The sequence below is a fragment of the Passer montanus genome, unplaced genomic scaffold, assembly GCF_014805655.1.
Source record: "Passer montanus isolate IOZ18808 unplaced genomic scaffold, ASM1480565v1 scaffold85, whole genome shotgun sequence".
In the NCBI taxonomy this organism is placed as follows: domain Eukaryota; kingdom Metazoa; phylum Chordata; class Aves; order Passeriformes; family Passeridae; genus Passer; species Passer montanus.
In genome coordinates, this window is record NW_024373812.1 from 233733 (window position 1) to 251529 (window position 17797).

General features: G+C 41.6%; 2 protein-coding genes across 4 annotated transcripts in view; one reads left to right on the forward strand and one right to left on the reverse strand.

Annotated features, from left to right (window-relative positions):
* PALM2AKAP2 (PALM2 and AKAP2 fusion) overlaps positions 1 to 17797 on the forward strand; it is a 269103-nt gene that overhangs the window by 166823 nt on the left and 84483 nt on the right. Inside the window, exon 1 of one of the 3 annotated variants that reach the window (XM_039733220.1) lies at positions 8459 to 8596. The exons of the other annotated variants lie outside the window; for them this stretch is intronic. The gene's annotated coding sequence lies outside the window, so the exon portion shown is untranslated. Of the gene's footprint in view, positions 1 to 8458; positions 8597 to 17797 lie in introns of those variants that run through there. 3 annotated transcript variants of the gene reach the window in all.
* Positions 7373 to 9327, reverse strand: LOC120513630 (basic proline-rich protein-like). The gene is made up of 2 exons (XM_039733222.1): positions 8601 to 9327; positions 7373 to 7990 (listed from the first exon to the last, which is right to left on the reverse strand). The coding sequence occupies exons 1-2, from the start codon at positions 9115 to 9117 to the stop codon at positions 7902 to 7904; spliced, it is 606 nt and encodes a 201-aa protein (XP_039589156.1). The 5' UTR covers positions 9118 to 9327; the 3' UTR covers positions 7373 to 7901.

The following is a 17797-nucleotide window of genomic DNA, read 5'->3' on the forward strand; positions in this document are numbered from 1 at the left end:
AGGAGAATTCATCTGAGTTACTGAACCGCATGTCACAGCACACAGCTAAGAGTTCATTCCCAGTTAGTTCTGCTAATTGCTCTTGAGTGCATCTTTGTATCATCATGAAGGCAGGCAACACTGCTTAGAGAAACCAGAGACTTATTAGTCATTCAAACTGATCAAACATTATGTTTGGCCCCTGGCTTTGTAGTTTTATTTTTGTGACTCTGCATGCAAACTGTCTAAGCTGAGTAACAACACTGTCAAGCTGTGGCACCTGTGTAAAACATGCCTCCCTACCTCCACATCCAAAGACAAATAAGATTGCCTCCTCCAACAGTGAGTTAGACATTAAAATGCACATCAGTTTTGTAGTGCAGAGCTGGATTTTGTAGTGCAGAGTGTGTATTTAATCAGCAGACCTATTATGAGGCTATTATCAGGTTCTCATATCAACTTATTATAGCTTCATTTTGCCTGATTGCACTTCTGATGATCAGAAAACACAGTGAAGCTAAGACCTTAGCTTATTGCAGGGATAGCCAGTCCTTCAGCTTTGGTCACTGGGCCTATTTCCTTTCTAATTCAAGAAAAGGACACTTCTTTAGGAAACTATGATACTTTTATTTGAGGGGAAAAAACATCTTCTCCGTTATGAGACAAAAAATTCTTCTTTGAACTATTATCCAGTTCTTTGAAATATTATCCACTTGTCTCTGATTTTCTGAGAACCTTAGGTAGTCTTGGTTTTCTCAGCCATTGCTAGTGTTGCCATCCACTCTGCAGCAGACAACGCATTCCAGTTGGAGGCATTTAACACCATTGCAATAGCACTAGAAAGAATAAGCTTTTCTCGTGATGGTAAACGGCCTGGTAAAGGGCCTGAGAAGGGCGTTGACGGTGTTGAGGTAAAGGGTGTTGAGAAGGCAGCTTAACTGCTGAAGATTAGCACTTCAATGTGCAAAACTCAGAAAGGTCGAGAATTTGCAGGATTATTCACTAAGACTGTAGCAACATAAATTTGAAAATGTCAGGAGTACGGAAGAGGGTTCTGATGTTCTGTGTAGTAGGGATTTCAGTCACTGGAGGCTGACGGAGTTCCCCATGTAGGAGTAAAAGCAAAGGCAGAAGGATTTGTCTTCTTCTTTCTTTTTTCTCTTTCTTTCTCTGACAATCATTATTGTCAGAGCACATCTGTGGTAATACTCCAGGAAAAGATGTCATGATAAAATGTCCCTTTCTCCATTTAGTTCGTGTTTGGAACAGAAGTAACTACTGTGTTGGCTTTGCCTAGCAATTAGAATTTAAGAAAACTGACCTGTTTTGGAGGCTGCTACTTGTGAGCTGAAAAGGCTAGGAACATTGCGATATGAGCAGGTAAAGTTTAAATGTTATTGGTTTTAATAATTGTAGAAGTTGCTTAGTGTAATATTAGTCATCAGCTTTTGATTCTGTTTTTCCTTTCCTGGTTAAAGTTTTGTGTAATGTCCTTTCCTGCTCATCACATTTTCTTGTCTCAGACACTAAAAGTTCCTCAAATTCCTCTGACAGTTCTTTCAAAATCCACCTTGTCTCTCTCACATATTCATGTGAAGGTCTTTTCTTGCTATGACTGCAACCTATTCTAATCAGGCTTCTTTTCCAATTTCTACTTTCTGCATAAATCCATGCAGGTGTTTCAAACACATACTTTTCACTCTTTCTCTGACATACTTTTCACTCTTTCTCTCTCACTAGATTTCTTCACAAGATCTACACAGGCCTATTGAAAGCCTTTGATTACATTCTCTTCTTTTATTTTTTTTTCTCTCTGCTGCGAGTCCCAGGTTCCCACCCCGCTTAGTTTCTGCTAAAGCTCAATTTCTGCTAATTGTTCCTCTTGTTTACTGTCACTTTTACTTTAGTCCTCTCTCCTGTATCTCCCACAGTTTCTTATCTCCCTTATCAGACTCTTTTTCCTGGGGTGACTCTGGCCCCAGTTTTTCCTGCAGGGCAGGAGAGGTCTCTGCACATCAGCACCCATTACTGCCTGCATTTTGATAACATGGGCCAGATAAGAAATCACCATGTTGAATGAGATAAACTTACTAACGGAAAGCCTGTCTCAAGTCCAGGTCTCAGTAAACACTTTGGATCCCTCTAAGAGCATAAAAAACTTCCAGCTCCTTCTTCCATCACAGTTTTGATCATTAATGGCAACAAATTATTTCTGTCTTATCTTTGCTTGAACTACTGGAATTTATAGTTATAAATAACTCAGTTTTTGCAAATACTACTAAGTTGAATAATGAGTGAAATACACTATGTATGGGTGTTTATGTGTAGATACTTAAACATTTCTGGACTGTACATTTTGTGAATTGCCTATACAAACAATTTGACCAGCTCTACAGTACGTTCTCTTAACTATGGAGCCTAATGTATTTAAGCTGTCGCAGGACAACACTGCTTTATTCTCTGCAGACAACTTTATTCTTTGTCTTGTTCTTTTTATTGTTCCACTGGTAGTGAATAAAAGGCTGCATCTGTTCCTCAGGAAGGACTTAATCCAAAGCTTATTGAATGCATTGGAAGAGTCTCCATTGGGCTTTGGATCAAGCTCTTTAGTTCACAAACAAATGCTTTTTGTGAGAATATGCTATTCAAGTATTGTATAGAAGAATTACAGAGGTACCCTATTTCTAAAATAGTGACTGCTCTTTAAATCTTTTTTGCTATGCCCGCTCTATCACAGGAACAATATGCAACTGTACATAATTGTTGCAGTACTGTAGTCCATGTTTATGATGCCTCACCAGTTGATATAAGTGTAGAATATGTAATGCTGTGGTAACTAGTACTGCTATATTGATATGGCTCTTCCTATGGAGACAGTAATCCAAAAAATATATAGAGATTCACTTACTGGCCTGAGGATGGTCTGGATCAATCAGGCAAGCTGGACATGGCAAAACATCTTTGAAGACTGTCTTGTATAGGTATCATTGATGAAGCTGAGGGGTTGAGTTGAAAGAGGGGTTTGTAGAATAAAAGAGGGACACTGCTGAATGGAATTTTTTTCCTACCCTTAGGAAAAGGAGCTGACTGAAAAGAGTCACAAAGGGGGAGTCACAATAGGGGAAAGAAACAGGCGCTATTGTGGACAAGGCTACAATGAGACAAAGATTAGGCACAAGGAATCAAAGCAGAAATGCTAGCTGAAGCAAGACTGTAAAGAACTTTAAGTGAAACTTTACAGCTCCAGATTTGCAATGACTGCATTTTCTGCAGAGAGAGAAGATCCATGAGTTGGTTACACGGTAGCATTCCTGCAAGCTGCAATAAAATAGATTTTTTTCCTTACAATACTATAGGTACTGAATGCTTATTTGGATTTCTTGTGAAGGGAAACTAACAATTCCTGTGCATCGAAGAGAACATGATGCCAGTGAAACTTGGCTGGTTTTTCAACTTCAGAACAGAGTAACTTTTTCCCGTGAGTGTAGATGACAGAAACAGTTACTGCTGGTATTACTCCTCTGACAGAGCTGCTTGCAGTAAAAAACACTATATTGTGTGGTAAGTGCTTGCAGGGTTGCACACGTAGTTTGTACGCTGATAGTGACTCAGTTTATGGAGCCAATACTAAAACATTACTCACTCAAGGAGTCACATTTAATCCAATGAGATTACTCATGTAGTGAGCGGCTGATAGAGATCTTGCCAAGTTATTCCACCACATAATAGATGTGTGTAAAGGAGCCTGTTAGTCAGGTGAATAACTTCAGAAAGGAATTTTTAAGTTCATTCTATGTATGAACTTTTTCTATTTGAACTCCCTAAACACAGCTGAGGTCCTATTACATTTTGCCAGCTCCCACTAACCGGCAGTCCCTATCCTAAAACTCATCTACTCATACAGACCAATAAGGGAAAAATTACTTGCCTTCAGTCACATCACAAGTCAACAGCAAAGACAGGAATAGTACAGGGATCTCCAGTCAGTTGTCTACTAGCAGCTCCCTGCCTCTGTAATTCACATTTAATCCCTGCACTGAATATAAAGCATTTTTGAATGTGACCCCTAAATTTCCTACAGCTCTTCTGCTAACTGACTGGTGGAGCTCTGCATTCATTAGCTTTATAAATGCAGAGAGAATACACTGAAGTACCATTTTCATCTCACACACATCATTACAAGCTGGAGCATTCCCTCATCCAGCTCATCTCCATGTTTTTCTGCAGTCAGATAAATAATGAGAACCACAAGAAAAGGAAAATTAATCTAATCACAAAATTTCTGACAGCCAGTCTAAGACACTTAAAAATCTGCATCCCAAGCAAAACTAATTTTTCATTTTCAGTAGAATTCCGAGTGGAGGCTATCACCTTTCAGGACTGCATTTCATTTAATAAATGTTATAAAAGTGCCTGGCATATTCAGCATAATTACCACAGTATTTTCCTTCCTTTCTTTGTTCTGCATTGCTCTCAGCACATTTTAGAGTTCATACAGAACACGAATAGTGTGCTGGGCAACCTGAAAAATTTATAATAGGAAGAGGTATCCTCTCCGAATTCTTCTCCATTTGAAGGTTCACTCCATAACAATAAAGAAATCTGCCTCACTGAAACCAGGCTTCCCTATACTGATAAGGTCCAAAAGAAGAGTAACTCCTCTGTCTCCTGAATAAAAGAGGAACAGCAGATACTGATAGAGCTCCATTCTTTTTCCTCCCTATTTCTCTCTCCTCTCCTCCAAACATCTTTTTCTTTCATTTCATTCTCTTTATCACCCCATCTTGAGCTGCCCTGTGTCTCTTCCCCTTTCTAACTCCAGGCATTCTTAGTTGGCAATGGTTCCATCCTCTTTCTGTCCATGAAAGAGCACACATCTGTACAGAGGCAGATTGCAAACTAGGTCAGTTTATATGGCAGAGATAAAAAGAGCAGGAATAAGAGCCTTTTTGTATAATAACAAGGTCTCACTTAAGCACTAGGTCCGGTTGTCAGAGATGTTGAGCATCTGCTGTTGCCACTGACTTCAGTGGCACTAGTCCTCATGTCCACAGGCTGCAGATATAGAAAAATATCCTCAGTTTTGCAGTCCCCTGCAAGCAGAAGTTCAGATACACAGTCACAGTTCCTTGACATCCTCCAAGATTCCATATTGATCTCAGGATCTGCTTTTGTCAATTTTTCCAACATGTTCAGCACAGTCTTGGGAGGTAAATTGGTCAGTCATTGGAGGAGGAATGAGGTGATACTGGGTATAAGACCTTTTCAGTTCACAAGCACATAAAACAGGCCTGAAATAGAATGACAAGTGAGGAACTGTCATGTCATGTGAGTGTTAAAAATAACTATCTTTCTTGACAAATATTTGGTTAATGCAGCTATCTTTATATTCTTCCTCCTTTCAGAGTTTTTAGGACAATACCAACTGATCTTGCAATTCGTTATTTAGGTAAAGATATTTTAACATTACAGTGAAAATAAGGGAAAACTGCACTCTGGCAAAGATTAATTGCTCCTTCCCCCTACCTGCAGCTTTCTGTAATGCTGCAAAAAAATTACAGAGCATTAACAAACTACATCATTTGTGATATTGCTTTACCTAATGGAAGAAAATCTGTGGTGCAATCACATGCATCAGTCCAATCTTGTATGAGTCCAGATAGCAGGAAAGGGGCAGAAGGTAACTGTTGGAACAACAAGATAGAGGAAGAGGATCTCTAAAATTCCCCGTTTGACAATGTAACATCATTGGTTTCCACAGTTTTCTCCACAGTCCACTACTGCCAGTCTCCAAAACACGGGGCCTTTAGAAAGCATACTTGACAATGCTTATTTTAATTATGATTCTGATGCCTGGAGGGGACCTTTCTGCATGGTTCTGAAGGTTTTCACAAGCAAAAATCACTAATTTATTTCCCGTCCTCCCATCCAATAACTGCCTTATTCTGTTTCTAGCAACTGAAGTTCCTAAAAACCAAATAAAGGGTGGTCAGAGCTATGAAACATACAAAAAGGATGCAACCCCTATGCTCCTTTTCCTCTTTCCTCCACATCCCCATATCGCCATTTGGATGGCATGCTTATTTGCGGGATTACAGACTCTTATGCCAGCAGGGCAGGATGGCTGGCAGGATCAGAAATGCATGTCCATGCACAGGTGCAGCTTTCCTTTGCTCCCTGCCTGCTGTCTCCAAATAGGCTGAATGAGGATGTACTGTGATTCTAGCACCTTATCCTAGAAGGAGAGAGGCTAGGAGTCTTGTCTTCGGGCAGAAAATTGCATTGCAGACATTCCTGGGGACATTCCTAGATAGGGTAGCTGAAAATCCCCTGTTCAGAGCTGATCTCTCTTCCTCTTTCCTGTGCCCCATGCTAGTGGCAAGTAAAAAAAAAAAGTTCATAAGAAAGCACATCTTCTGTCCAGAGAATTTACAGCAAAGTCTGAGAAAGAGAAAACAGACGGCTGCCAGCAGGGAGAATGGCAGACAGTTCCCTGGCCAAAGACCTTGGTGGGGTTTTTTTCTGTACCATCTCTTGCATGTTTTTCGACACATATATTTGCAAAGAGGGTTGTGGCCACGTGTAGTTGATTATTAGGACAGCTTCTTACTTACATTAATAGCACCAGCTTACATGTCTGTACTTACATGTGTATGGCTCAGTTTCCTCATACCATTAGCTTTTGTTATAAACTATTTTCATTACCACACAGTGTTCAGCGAGCAGCCATGCCTCTGTGTGAGCATCTTCATCCTTGAGTTCTCAACAGAGAATTCAGCAGCTGAATTATCAACAGCAGCATGTAACCTCCCATTTAAAACACTGGCAACTGAAGAGTGGAGGGTGGAAAATGTGACACTAAACCTCAACAGAGACTGAAGAGCTAGAGGTTTGCAAACCTCATACCTGTACTGTACAAATACAGAGATGCTAATTGGGCTGGAACTAAAGGATACTTACTGCAATCTATCTGAGAAGAGTCAACATTGCTGCTGTAAAGTCCTGCCTTAAACAAACCTTTTGGAGGTCTCTGGAAAGGTAAACAAAAACGTGGATAAGGGTGATCTAATTTCCATATCAGACTGGGTGTCTAAAAGGTTCTTGACAAAGGCTTTTAAGGAGACTAAGCAGAGAAAACAACAAGAGGGGAAGCCCTGGTATAGCTCAGAAATTGCTTAGAAGATAAAATTCAAAGTACAGGAATAAATCACCAGTTCTCACAATGAAGGGAGGTGCTGGATGGTGTAGAGTTCTGCAAGTCAGTGTTGCAATGTGTGCTGTTCAATGCACTCATGCCTTACCTGGGAATGGAATCAAATAATAAAGTTCAACAAAATGAATTTATTTGGCAGTAATAAGAAGAAAGATTGTGAAGAATTATACCTGGACATTATGAGACTGAATATTCAATATCAGAAATCCAGTATAGGTGAATGTAAAATAACACACATGGACAAATAATCATTAAAAATGGTGGGCTCTGAGCTGGCATGAGTAAAGTCTCAGGGTTATGACAGGACATAGAAACATCACCTCCTGTGCTCAAAAGATCCTCATGAAGTATTGTCAAGGAAAAACACCATTGGGCCACTGTATGAATCCATGGTGTGTATTTCTTCAACTCAAATTTAGATCTGTTAGATGAGGGTCATGCTCAGGAGTGCATCAAGGACAGTAAGAGGTACAGAATAGTCTGTGGACAAAGGTCCCCATGAGAGCAACCTAGAGCTCTTCAGCCAGGAAATGTAATGATGTACAGAGATTACTGTGGAGATCTACAAAGCCATGAGCAGGTCTAAGAGAGGGTTAATTGTTCCCATCTCCAGCTTAAAGAAAGGGTTTGTTGTTCCTCATCTCCAGCACAGGAGCTGAGGGGATAATTAAGCCTGTATCGCAACAAAAAAATAAAAGGCAGAGCTTCTTCACAGGAAGAATAGCAGATCAATGGGAATCCTTGCAAGCGTATTTGGGTTCCAGGCAACATTGAAGAAGTCCGGGATAGCAGTACTACCTATGGAAAAAAAAAAAAAAAAAAAAAAAAAAAGGGATGAAAGAAAAAAAGCCAAACCACACCAATGAAGAAAATCACACCAAAACCAAACAAAAAGAAAAGAACCCGAAACCCGCGGCTTGGAAACCCCCGGAGCTGGCGGCGGAGTGAAGCTCCCGCCCTGCGCACTCCCCGGAGGCGAGCCGCGGGGCCGCGTTCCTTTCCTTCTCGACGGGGCTCGGCCCCCCCGGTCCCGGCTCCCTCCCCTCCCGCCCGCCGCGGGCATCGTAACAGGAGAGGCTCGCAGGCGGAGGGTAACCCGAGCGCGGCAGGGCGGGGGCCGCGGGGGCGGCCGCGGAGCCTCCACACGGAGCGCTTCGCCCCGCGGGACGGGACAGGACGGGACGGGACGGGACGGGACGGAACGGGACGGGGCGGGGCGGGACAAGGTGGGCGGCGGCTTTGCCCCCCTCTTTGGCGTCGGCGAAGGGGGCGGGCGAGGAGGGAAGTGGGGAGGAGGAAGAGGAGGAGGAAGAGGAGGAGGAAGGGGGACCCGACGTGCCGGCGTTGCGCGCGGAGCTGGCAGCGCACGCTGCGAGCCGGAGGAGCGGGAGCGGTTTGGATAAGGTACCTCCGAGCGCCAGGATGCGCGCGTCCGCGCGGCGTCTGTCTGCCTGCCTGCCCGTCTGTCTGTCTGCCTGCCTCTGCCTGTCTGTCTGTCTGTCTGTGTGTGAGCGCGGCTGCCGGCGCGGAGGGAAGGGAGGCGGCGGTGGCTGCGGCTGCGGCGAGCTGGCGCTCGGCTGGTTGCGGGCGGGAGAGGGGGGTAGGCAGGGCGGGCCGGGGAGGTGAGGGGATGTCGGTAGAGGTGCCAGGAGGGGCAGGGGAAAAAGCGAGGAGGGAAGATGGAATCGCGAGGAGGGAGAGGGGAGAAGAGGAAAGGAGAACGCAGATGCGCGGAGGGGAAGGGAAGAGGCCAGGAGGAAAGAGGGCATGCCGGAGGGGTCGGCTCTGCCCTTGGCATCGCAGCCCTGCGCGGTGTGCCCGCCAGCCCCGCGGGATCCCCGGCGTGCGCGGCCCGGGCGGGGGAGGCGCGGAGCTGGCGGCCGGAGCGGGGGGCGGCGGGCAGAAAGCCGGGTGTGTGCGCTCATCCCCCCGTGCGCGCAGGGCCGGGGGCGGCTCTGCCGGCCGGGAATGCGGCCGCTGTGCGCGGGAGACGGGCAGGCTGTGGGCACGGAGGGGGCGTGTGAAGGGGGTTCAGCCAGATCCTGAGAAACCTGTGACGTAATGATTTTTTAATCAGCATGTGTTTTTCATGGCGATCTCAAATTTTCCTGGACTCCCCTTTTTGAACAGAAAATGCCCTGTATCTTTGTTCCAAGTATTGCTATTTTTAGAATCCTCTGTAACAGCAAAGCGAGTTCATGAGTTTTAAATATTTTAATTCTTTTTTATTTGGCCTTTGCTGAGGACCACTGCAGTGTAAACTTCCGAAACACTAGTGTCTCTTTCAAAAAAGTTATTGAAATTATTACTGAGGTGAGCCGGCCGGCAGCTATTGTGGGTATACCAGTGTTTGAGTTCCTGATGACATTAATCATTAGCCTTAAAGAGCAGTCATCATACTGAAGTTAGGTTTTTATCTTAAGATGAATTGCCTGTCAGGTCCCAGAAGATGTACATTAGGTGCAAGTATCACTGTTAGAAGAGATAGAGCATATCCCCCCCAGTTGTGATTTGACCAATGAAATAAACTTGTTGTTTTATTATGAGTGGTGATTAACAGTTCAACGTTGTAATGATATTCTCTGATTCTAGCATTGTCTCATAGCTCTGGTATGTCAATTTGTATTCATGCTGTGTAAGTGTTTTGCAGAGGTTTTGCCTATCTGGCAGGGATTTATTTCAATTTCAAAATTACATTTTCTGATCTCAGCAGCCTCAGGAACCCAAAGAAGTTCTGTTACAGTGTGTGACTTTTTTTTTTCCTAAGAAATGCAACTTTTTTCATGTCTTTAGATCACAGTTTTTATGTCTCTGCCCACAGCAGAAGTTACAGCTGTAAGTGTGTTCATTGCAAGCATTTCTGATCACTCAGTATTGAGTGTTTTTTATCAATTTATCTTCATTTTATATTTGAATGCCAGTCCATTTGCTGCTCTGCTGTAGCGTCTGCCAAAGTAAGTGTTCAGAAATTTAAAATGTTACATACAGATATTGGCTTTTGAGAACTGATACCTTGTTTTTGTATTAGTTTTCCTGCTGTCCAAAGAGTACAAGTCCCAGGTGAGCTCTTAAGTAAATTAAGCCATATTTATAGATATTTTGTAATAGTGCCAGTAAAATTAGGTCTTGTGGCAACTGATGGTTATTTCCCTTCACTGTGGATGCTCAACTTCTGTACGAAGGGGTGTGTGCAGTCCTTTTAAATTACACCAAACTCCTGTTGACTTCAGCCAGAGTTTTGGCTAAGTTAAGAACACAGGATCATATGAATTACAGCGTGAAAAATACAGCCAGCAGAATCCTGAGCAGTTTGATGTATACTTTGGTCATAAGATAATTTGATTAATGCCTGGTTTGTCTTGTCTAAACTGCAAAATTCACTTTTGCTACTGGAAACACCTGCTGATTTAGCAACTGCTATTGATACTCCATTTATAGCAAGACAAGAAGAGCTGCATAAAGCAACATCTAGAACTGTCCCTATTGTTACTGTTCACAGTGTGATTTTTCTCTCGTTGATGTGCTGCTGTTCCGATTCTCAGGCAGTTCTGACTTCAGCTGATGGGCAGTACATTTATGGTTGTGGGATAAAGAGGGTTGTTCAAGCTGCCAAAATAGTCTCTCTTCCTCCTACCCCCCTATAAAAAATAAAAAGCTGTGGCAGCTGTCTCTTTGAGTAGGCTGTGCTGAAGGGGCAGATCTTTGTTCTCATGTGGGCCCTGTTTCTTGGATGGCTAGAGTTCAATCTGAATTCTGTGTTATTTTGATACAATTGTCATTGCCTATTTCCCATTTTTAGGGGGAATTTTTTTTTTGCTTTTGTTTAAATGCCAAAACTTAAGGAGAGTTCCCTAGGAAATTCAGCACAGATAATTCATTAAGGAAAAGTCTTTTCCAATACTCCCACTTACTAGGACCAAGTCCATTGAAGTTGATGTGGATAGGCTTGGCATTCAAATTATGGTGGAGAAAAAAAGTTGGCCTGTTAATTCATGATGATGCTGGCTTACTTTAATATTACATTGGTCCTTTACAGGGATGTTCTTTAATTGATTGCTGACCTAGACCACTAGAGTGCAGTTCTATAAAATTGGGTTTCATTTTGAAATATAGCAGCAGCACTGAATGAATGCCAGCAGATGCAATTATATCTATAATTTACGTTGTTTTCTTTGAGCCATATGTCAAAGTGGTGCTCTTTTTCTTCTACATCTCCAAAATTTTAAGTCTTATTTGCTTAACTAACTGTAAGACTTTGGCATGCATTACTGTGGTAAATTAGCAAAGTCCATAATCTGTGAACTCTCCTATCTGGGATTCTTCTGCTGCTAAGAATGTATTTCACAGTACAGCTTGGAGAATGATTCTGCTGGTTCATCTCCAGTGAGGAAGACAAACCTTGCAGTCTTCCTCTTGGGGTAAGTCAATTAGGGACAGTTTCCATCTCAGCCATCTGACAATGACGGTTGTCCAGTTGTAGTTGGTAACATTAATTATCCCATATTAGGCCAAATGGGAAAGATTTTTACAGAGTCAGATTGGGAATTTTGGGGGGGTTTGAAATACCTTATGGTAACCTGTCATCATAGTCATTGTAGTTAACTGCAGGAATCTAGATATTGATTAAGATGGCATCTCAAGACCCTCCCAGTATTTTCTGTCATAATTTAAGAGTCATGGTTATTCAGTACTGAAATGTGTACAAATCTTTAAAAATAGTTTTTTTACAATAACTTCAGGAGATCACATATGTATCTCACTTCATCCTGAAAAACAAGTGTGAATCATCAGTGCTGAAGTTTTTCACTTGTAAAATGGAATTCTTGTTTCTTGTCCTCTACACTGGACAATTTCAGGGCTTTTTTTCTCTCAAACACACTAAGCTGAAACTGTAATTTCAGCTGCTACTGCAGGCTTGTTTCCCAAGTAATAACATTCACAGTGCTTGACTTTTCTGGTACTATGACAGAATTAGCAAAAAAGAGGATACATTTTTTTCATATTAAAATTCTGGGTTATCAGCACAAATTGTTGTTCTTATTTTTGGTGGTGAATAACCTTCATTAATCCATTACAACTGTAAACCATGCCATTCTTAAGTTTTAAAATAGATAGTTTTATTTAAGTTTATAATTAATGAGAGTTCAAAGTTCACTTTTTTGTTTCTTTGATGATGGTAAGATACTGGATTTCCAGGAGAAAAGAGACCTGTATCCTCAGAATAATTTCTCAGAAATTTTATTGAAATACTCTATTGTAAGAAGACTCAAGTGTTGCATTGCTCAATGAGAGACTTACATGCAGTGTAGCATGAAAGTGAGAGTTTTCCCTAGGTGTTATACTGGCAGAGAATTATTTATTTAATACCTTATTAATAACAAAGAAAAACAATATTGTATTTAAAATAAATCAGATTTCCTCCAAAACATATCTACATCTATTAGAAAGGTTAGGAATATTGCTGTGAATGACATGCACAAGCTCTAGGGAAAACTTTGGTATGTGCTACTGAATCATGAAAGTGCATCCTGTTCCTTTTTGGAATTGTCTTCCATCTTTATCTAATTGACTAAAGAGATGAATCATGATCCAGGGGGAAAGAATGCTTCCAAAACTCTGGATTTTTTTCTCCAGAATCTGTTGGTTACAATGATTTCTTCTGGGGCTCTGGGCATCATAATTTTCCCGTTCTCCCGTGTTTCTGGATTTAAAAGGGGAAAGGAGCAGAAAACTGTGTATAAATCGCTAAATGCACTTCACCATATGTAACTCAAAAGGGAAGGGTTCTCTGTGTTTTACCAGTTTTATTCTACATGTTTTTGTGTTGCTAATTGCAAGATCTGTTAGTATAATTCCTGAATGAATCAGGAAAAGTTTTTAAGGTTGTAGTGGGTATAGTACTGGCAGGGCAGGGTGACTTTTATGCAGCTCATATATTCCCTTTCTAGCCACTAAATCTGACCACTCAACCAAATAGCGCAAAAAAAAAAATCTCCTGTCATAGTGATTTTCAAATACCTTTAAACTGGTGGCATATTAGGATTATACTCACTTAAACACACATACACACACACACATCCCCCAAAACAAACAAGCAAACAAAACCAACCAAGCAGATAAATAAATGACACCAAACCCACAAACTGCTTCAATCACTGAGTTACTAAGTAGGTGACTGTTGACTGTGCCTGGGTGCAAATGCGCCTGAGGACACATGCAGCTTCCTTCCTAACAGTTCTTCTCAGGGACTGATACTTGAAACCAGGGATATTATTTTTTAACCATTGAACTCAAGAATTCAAGTGGACATCTTATGCCTCATTGTCTGGGACAGTGACACCAGCGTTGTTGGAGTTGAGCTTAATAACATCCATTTTTTCCCCAGCACTCCAGGGAAAAATATGGCTCCATCTGTATACATGCTTGGAGTGCCCTATTTCTGTATTTCATAAATGTGGAGCAAGTTTAGTAGTGCCAGTTGAGAAGAATTCCCTAACAGAACTGCTAATATACAAACAAGATCCACCCATCTTTGAAAAAGTTTCATTTTTAAGAAGTTCTCTTCCCCCCCCCCTTTTTTTTTCCCCTACTTGCTCTTCTAGGGCAGGTTTCAGGAAGATGACAGACTAGAAAAAGGAATCAGATGAAATGATCACCTGTATTAGCATCCTGCACCAAACTCTACTGGCAAATCAATTAGATGTACATACATTAATAAAGCTTGCATAAGTAAAGAAGTAAAGATTGTTTTTGTTAAAGTTGGTGAATTGGTTTGTACAGATCTTTCGTCTCTCTAATTCTGTTCTATTAGGAGTATCACAGTACTCCTGTAGCCTTGTAAAGAAAACCATGTGAAACCAATTTCAAACCTTTAAATATTATTCTATCAGCTTTCCTCAGAAATAGGTCATTTATTTCTAATTTTAGAGTTCCCTATTAGCTGCTATCCTGCCCCAAGAGTGAGCGCAAGAAGAGGTTTTTGCTGGCAGTGCTCTTGAGAACCCACATGCTGGTGTAGGAACTACTATCAATAAACCCAGAGAGTAATTTAACCTGATTTTAAAACTAAGTATACGCAAAGTGAACAAACCATTGTAGTTTGAGCCATGGTTTGATATTCCAACTGTCCCTATGTTATCAAGACTTGTTTTACTGGCACAGCTCACTTGCACTTAGGAGAGGATGGCTGTGGCCAAAATACCGAGGAAGATCTGCAGGACCAGGTGCATTAGTAGGAAATGTAGCCATGAGAGTTCAGACACATTCAGGCTCAACACCATGTTGTTTCACACAACGTGTGGCTGAGACAGGGACACACCAGGGCATGTTCCCAGCAGCATCATTCTGGCATGGCTTGGCTAAGCTCGGCAGAGCAGAGACTGATCCAGTTCTTCGTTGTTCCTTGCTCCTGCTGCTGGTTGCAATCATTAAAAAGGTAAATTGAACCAAAGTTATGGTCTGACTTTTCAATTTGATTGTGTATTTTCAGTATTTTAATAGAGTCATATATTAATTTTGTTTGGAAAAGGCCCTTAGAACAACAACAGTAAAACTATTTCATTTATGACAATTCTGTATTTTTCTGTTGTGTGAACACTGGTCAGTGTATCACTGGAAACTGGCTTAATCAAACCAACCATTTTGACAATTTAGTTAGATCTAAAGAGTAGCACAAAAGAACCTGTGCTGGCTTTAGATGCTGTTCTTTGATTTGGTAAGTGCCTGAGCCTGTCCTGCATCCATTTGATGTTTCCAGTCTCCACAATGCTTCCATCACTATGTTATAAAGTGTACTTTCACTAACACTCTTCTGTTTCAGTTCCTGGCTTTGTTTAATTTAAAAATGTCAGACAGAGTCATATTGCCTTCCTCTTACATTATTGCCAATGAAAGCTTGTTCTTCCTCAAATCCGTATGAGTCCCCTCTGAATCTCCGGTGAACAGCTGCTCTGAAGAAGGGGTGCAGCAGTCACAGTTTTTGGGGAGTTTTTTAAAATTTGAAATGAACTTTAAAAGGGGAACCAACATAGACTGAATAAGTGTCCATTCACTTTCTGAAAATGAGACCTTTTAATGATATTTGATGGGCACTCAAAACACCTCTGTCCCATTGCCTGTTTGACTTTCTAAAGAGATACATTTGTAAGGCCCAGGTTTATGCTTATTTTGATGTATAAAATGTGCTTATCAACTAGGTTAATGAGAACAGAAGTGGCATGGCACAGCAGCTCAAAGTGTGTATTGACAGACTTCTAGTGAATAGTTCTTGCTTCACATTAAAAATATCTTTTAATTAGTTGACATTTTTGGCTTTTTGGGATATATTTTAAGCCCTTAAACTTTCTTGAAAAATCTTTTTCTGTCTAATTAACTTGGAGATAGCTCAGGTAATTTTGAAATTTCTAGGAGGATCACCCTTAGGGGGAAAATATCACATTTGGGGTTGTCACTGGAAAGCTGACAACAGCTACTGACATATTTACACAGTCCTGAAGCCAGTTTGTGATAAGATCAGCACATAAGCAGGACTCCCCAGAATTTAACTTTGAGTGGTAGTTAATTCTACCGACTTTTTGTTTATTTCTGGGGGCTGGGTGCTGGTGGTCAGCAGTAGAGTTGGATTCCAAATATTTGGTGACTGAGCCAAACTAGCTTTCAGAATAAAGTGTGCTGAAAAGAAGAAACTACAATAGAATTAATGTTTCTTGTGGGGTAATTCTTTGCTCTTGTCTTTTCGTCAGATGTCATTTTCAAATGAACTGCTCTGAATAAAATGTTTTTAGGCTATTCTGCCTGTCATTCATTCCCCAGGCTTCTCCATTATTCAGGAGATTCATCTGTATAGCAGCAACAGTTCAACAGCAAAATTGCTTTATTCTTCTCTGGTTCTAGTGGGATGTGTGGAAAACTCAGAAGTTCAGCTGTCGGGCACGCCTTGCCTACTGTTCTTGTTGGCTCTGGCAAGTAATCTTGCTGGCCTGAATGAGGGATGTGACTTCGCTGTGGAGAGCTGGGTAGGGTTTGTATTAAACTGTGTCCTGTTGGAAACTTGTTTTCTTTCTGGAGGAAAAGGATGATAGGACTGTTCTCTTGCATGCTCCAAGACTCTATGTTATCCAAGCTTTCTGAAGAGAAATCAAGCCAACTCCCTAAGTTCTTGGCAGAGCGAACTGTCAAAAAAGGGACTTTTACAATGGGATATTACCAACTGATCACCAGCTGCCTGGGGTGTAGGTCCTTGGGATCAGAGGAGCATGTACATGGTATTTCTAAGCATTCCCCTTCCCATGCCATTGGGATGTGTTTCTGCGGAAAGGAAAATAAAACTGGATCCTGCAGGTGCAGATGGTAACATGTGATTGTGTCTGTTGTCATGCTAGATACCAGTAAGAAACCCAGAGGCAAAAAAGAGTACATAAGTTTTGTCACATCAACTGCTCAGTTTCTATTAAAAATGGTGGTGAGTGTGAAAGAAAGTGAGAGTAGGTTACTTATGCCAGTATTCAGTAAATTGAGAGCAAGATGTCATTTAAAGCTGTGGCAAAGTTGCATTGGCAGCGGCAGTGGATCTGAGATAATTAAAGACTAGAACATTTCTGCTAGTGTAACCTGTGCCATCCTTTCCTCTGTGTCAGCCTGTGACACGTAGACAGCACTCATGGTACAGTGCCGACCTCTGAAGAGCAACAGGGCTGAGCTCATGTTGAGCCCCACTCAGTTTTGTCTTCTTTCATTAAAGAATTGGTTCTTCAATGTTCCACTCATTGCAGATGCAGACACTTCTGCAGAAAATGTGAAACATGAGGCCAGGTTCACTGCTCACACCTTTTGAGGGTCTGTATCTCCCAGGCACATGCAACTGCTGGTCCACACTGGGAAAGTCAATATTGAACATCAAAATGTCAGGTTACCTCTGCAGGTACTTACCAGCTCTTTGGCTGTGCATTCTTAAGTGGGGAGGACTTGGAAGGTTAGTAGAATTGTAGCAGTAGGACACAGGGGATGGGGACTGACTCTGTAGTTAGGAGACAGATATGTACATGGGTGTTTTGTCCAGTATCCCACTGGCATTAGTCATCTGTCAAAGTGCAGCTGCATTGGGAAATGCATCATGCCATTTAAATTATCTTTCTAGCTGCTGGATCTAATGAATAATTTCCTTTGGAGGCAAAAGGGAGGGGAATAAATGAAAAAAGGAGACGCTGAAGGACTTGCAGTTTTTATTGTGGGAAATGTGAGTTTGAAACAGTGTGCCTGACTTTTTTAAAGAAGAAAAGGGGACCCAGTTTCACAGCAGGAGAACTTCACATTGCTAGGCATAATGCCAAGATTTTATAGTGACTTGATGGTTTCATTCCTCAAGAACACAGCTGTGGGCTCCAGTAACAATAGACCTCCACTGTAGAGGGTCATGATCACAAAATTTCTCAGGTTCTCCCTAGTCAGGCAGGACCTCAGGCATTTTAAAAAGCTGGGCAGTATAGAAACAGGCCTCGGCTGCTCTGTTGCATTTCACATTTGGGACTAGATGCTGGCTGATACAGTTTGCATTGGTTTGGTGAAACAGATTTTGTATGTATATTCTGTTGGTGGACATCAGTAAAT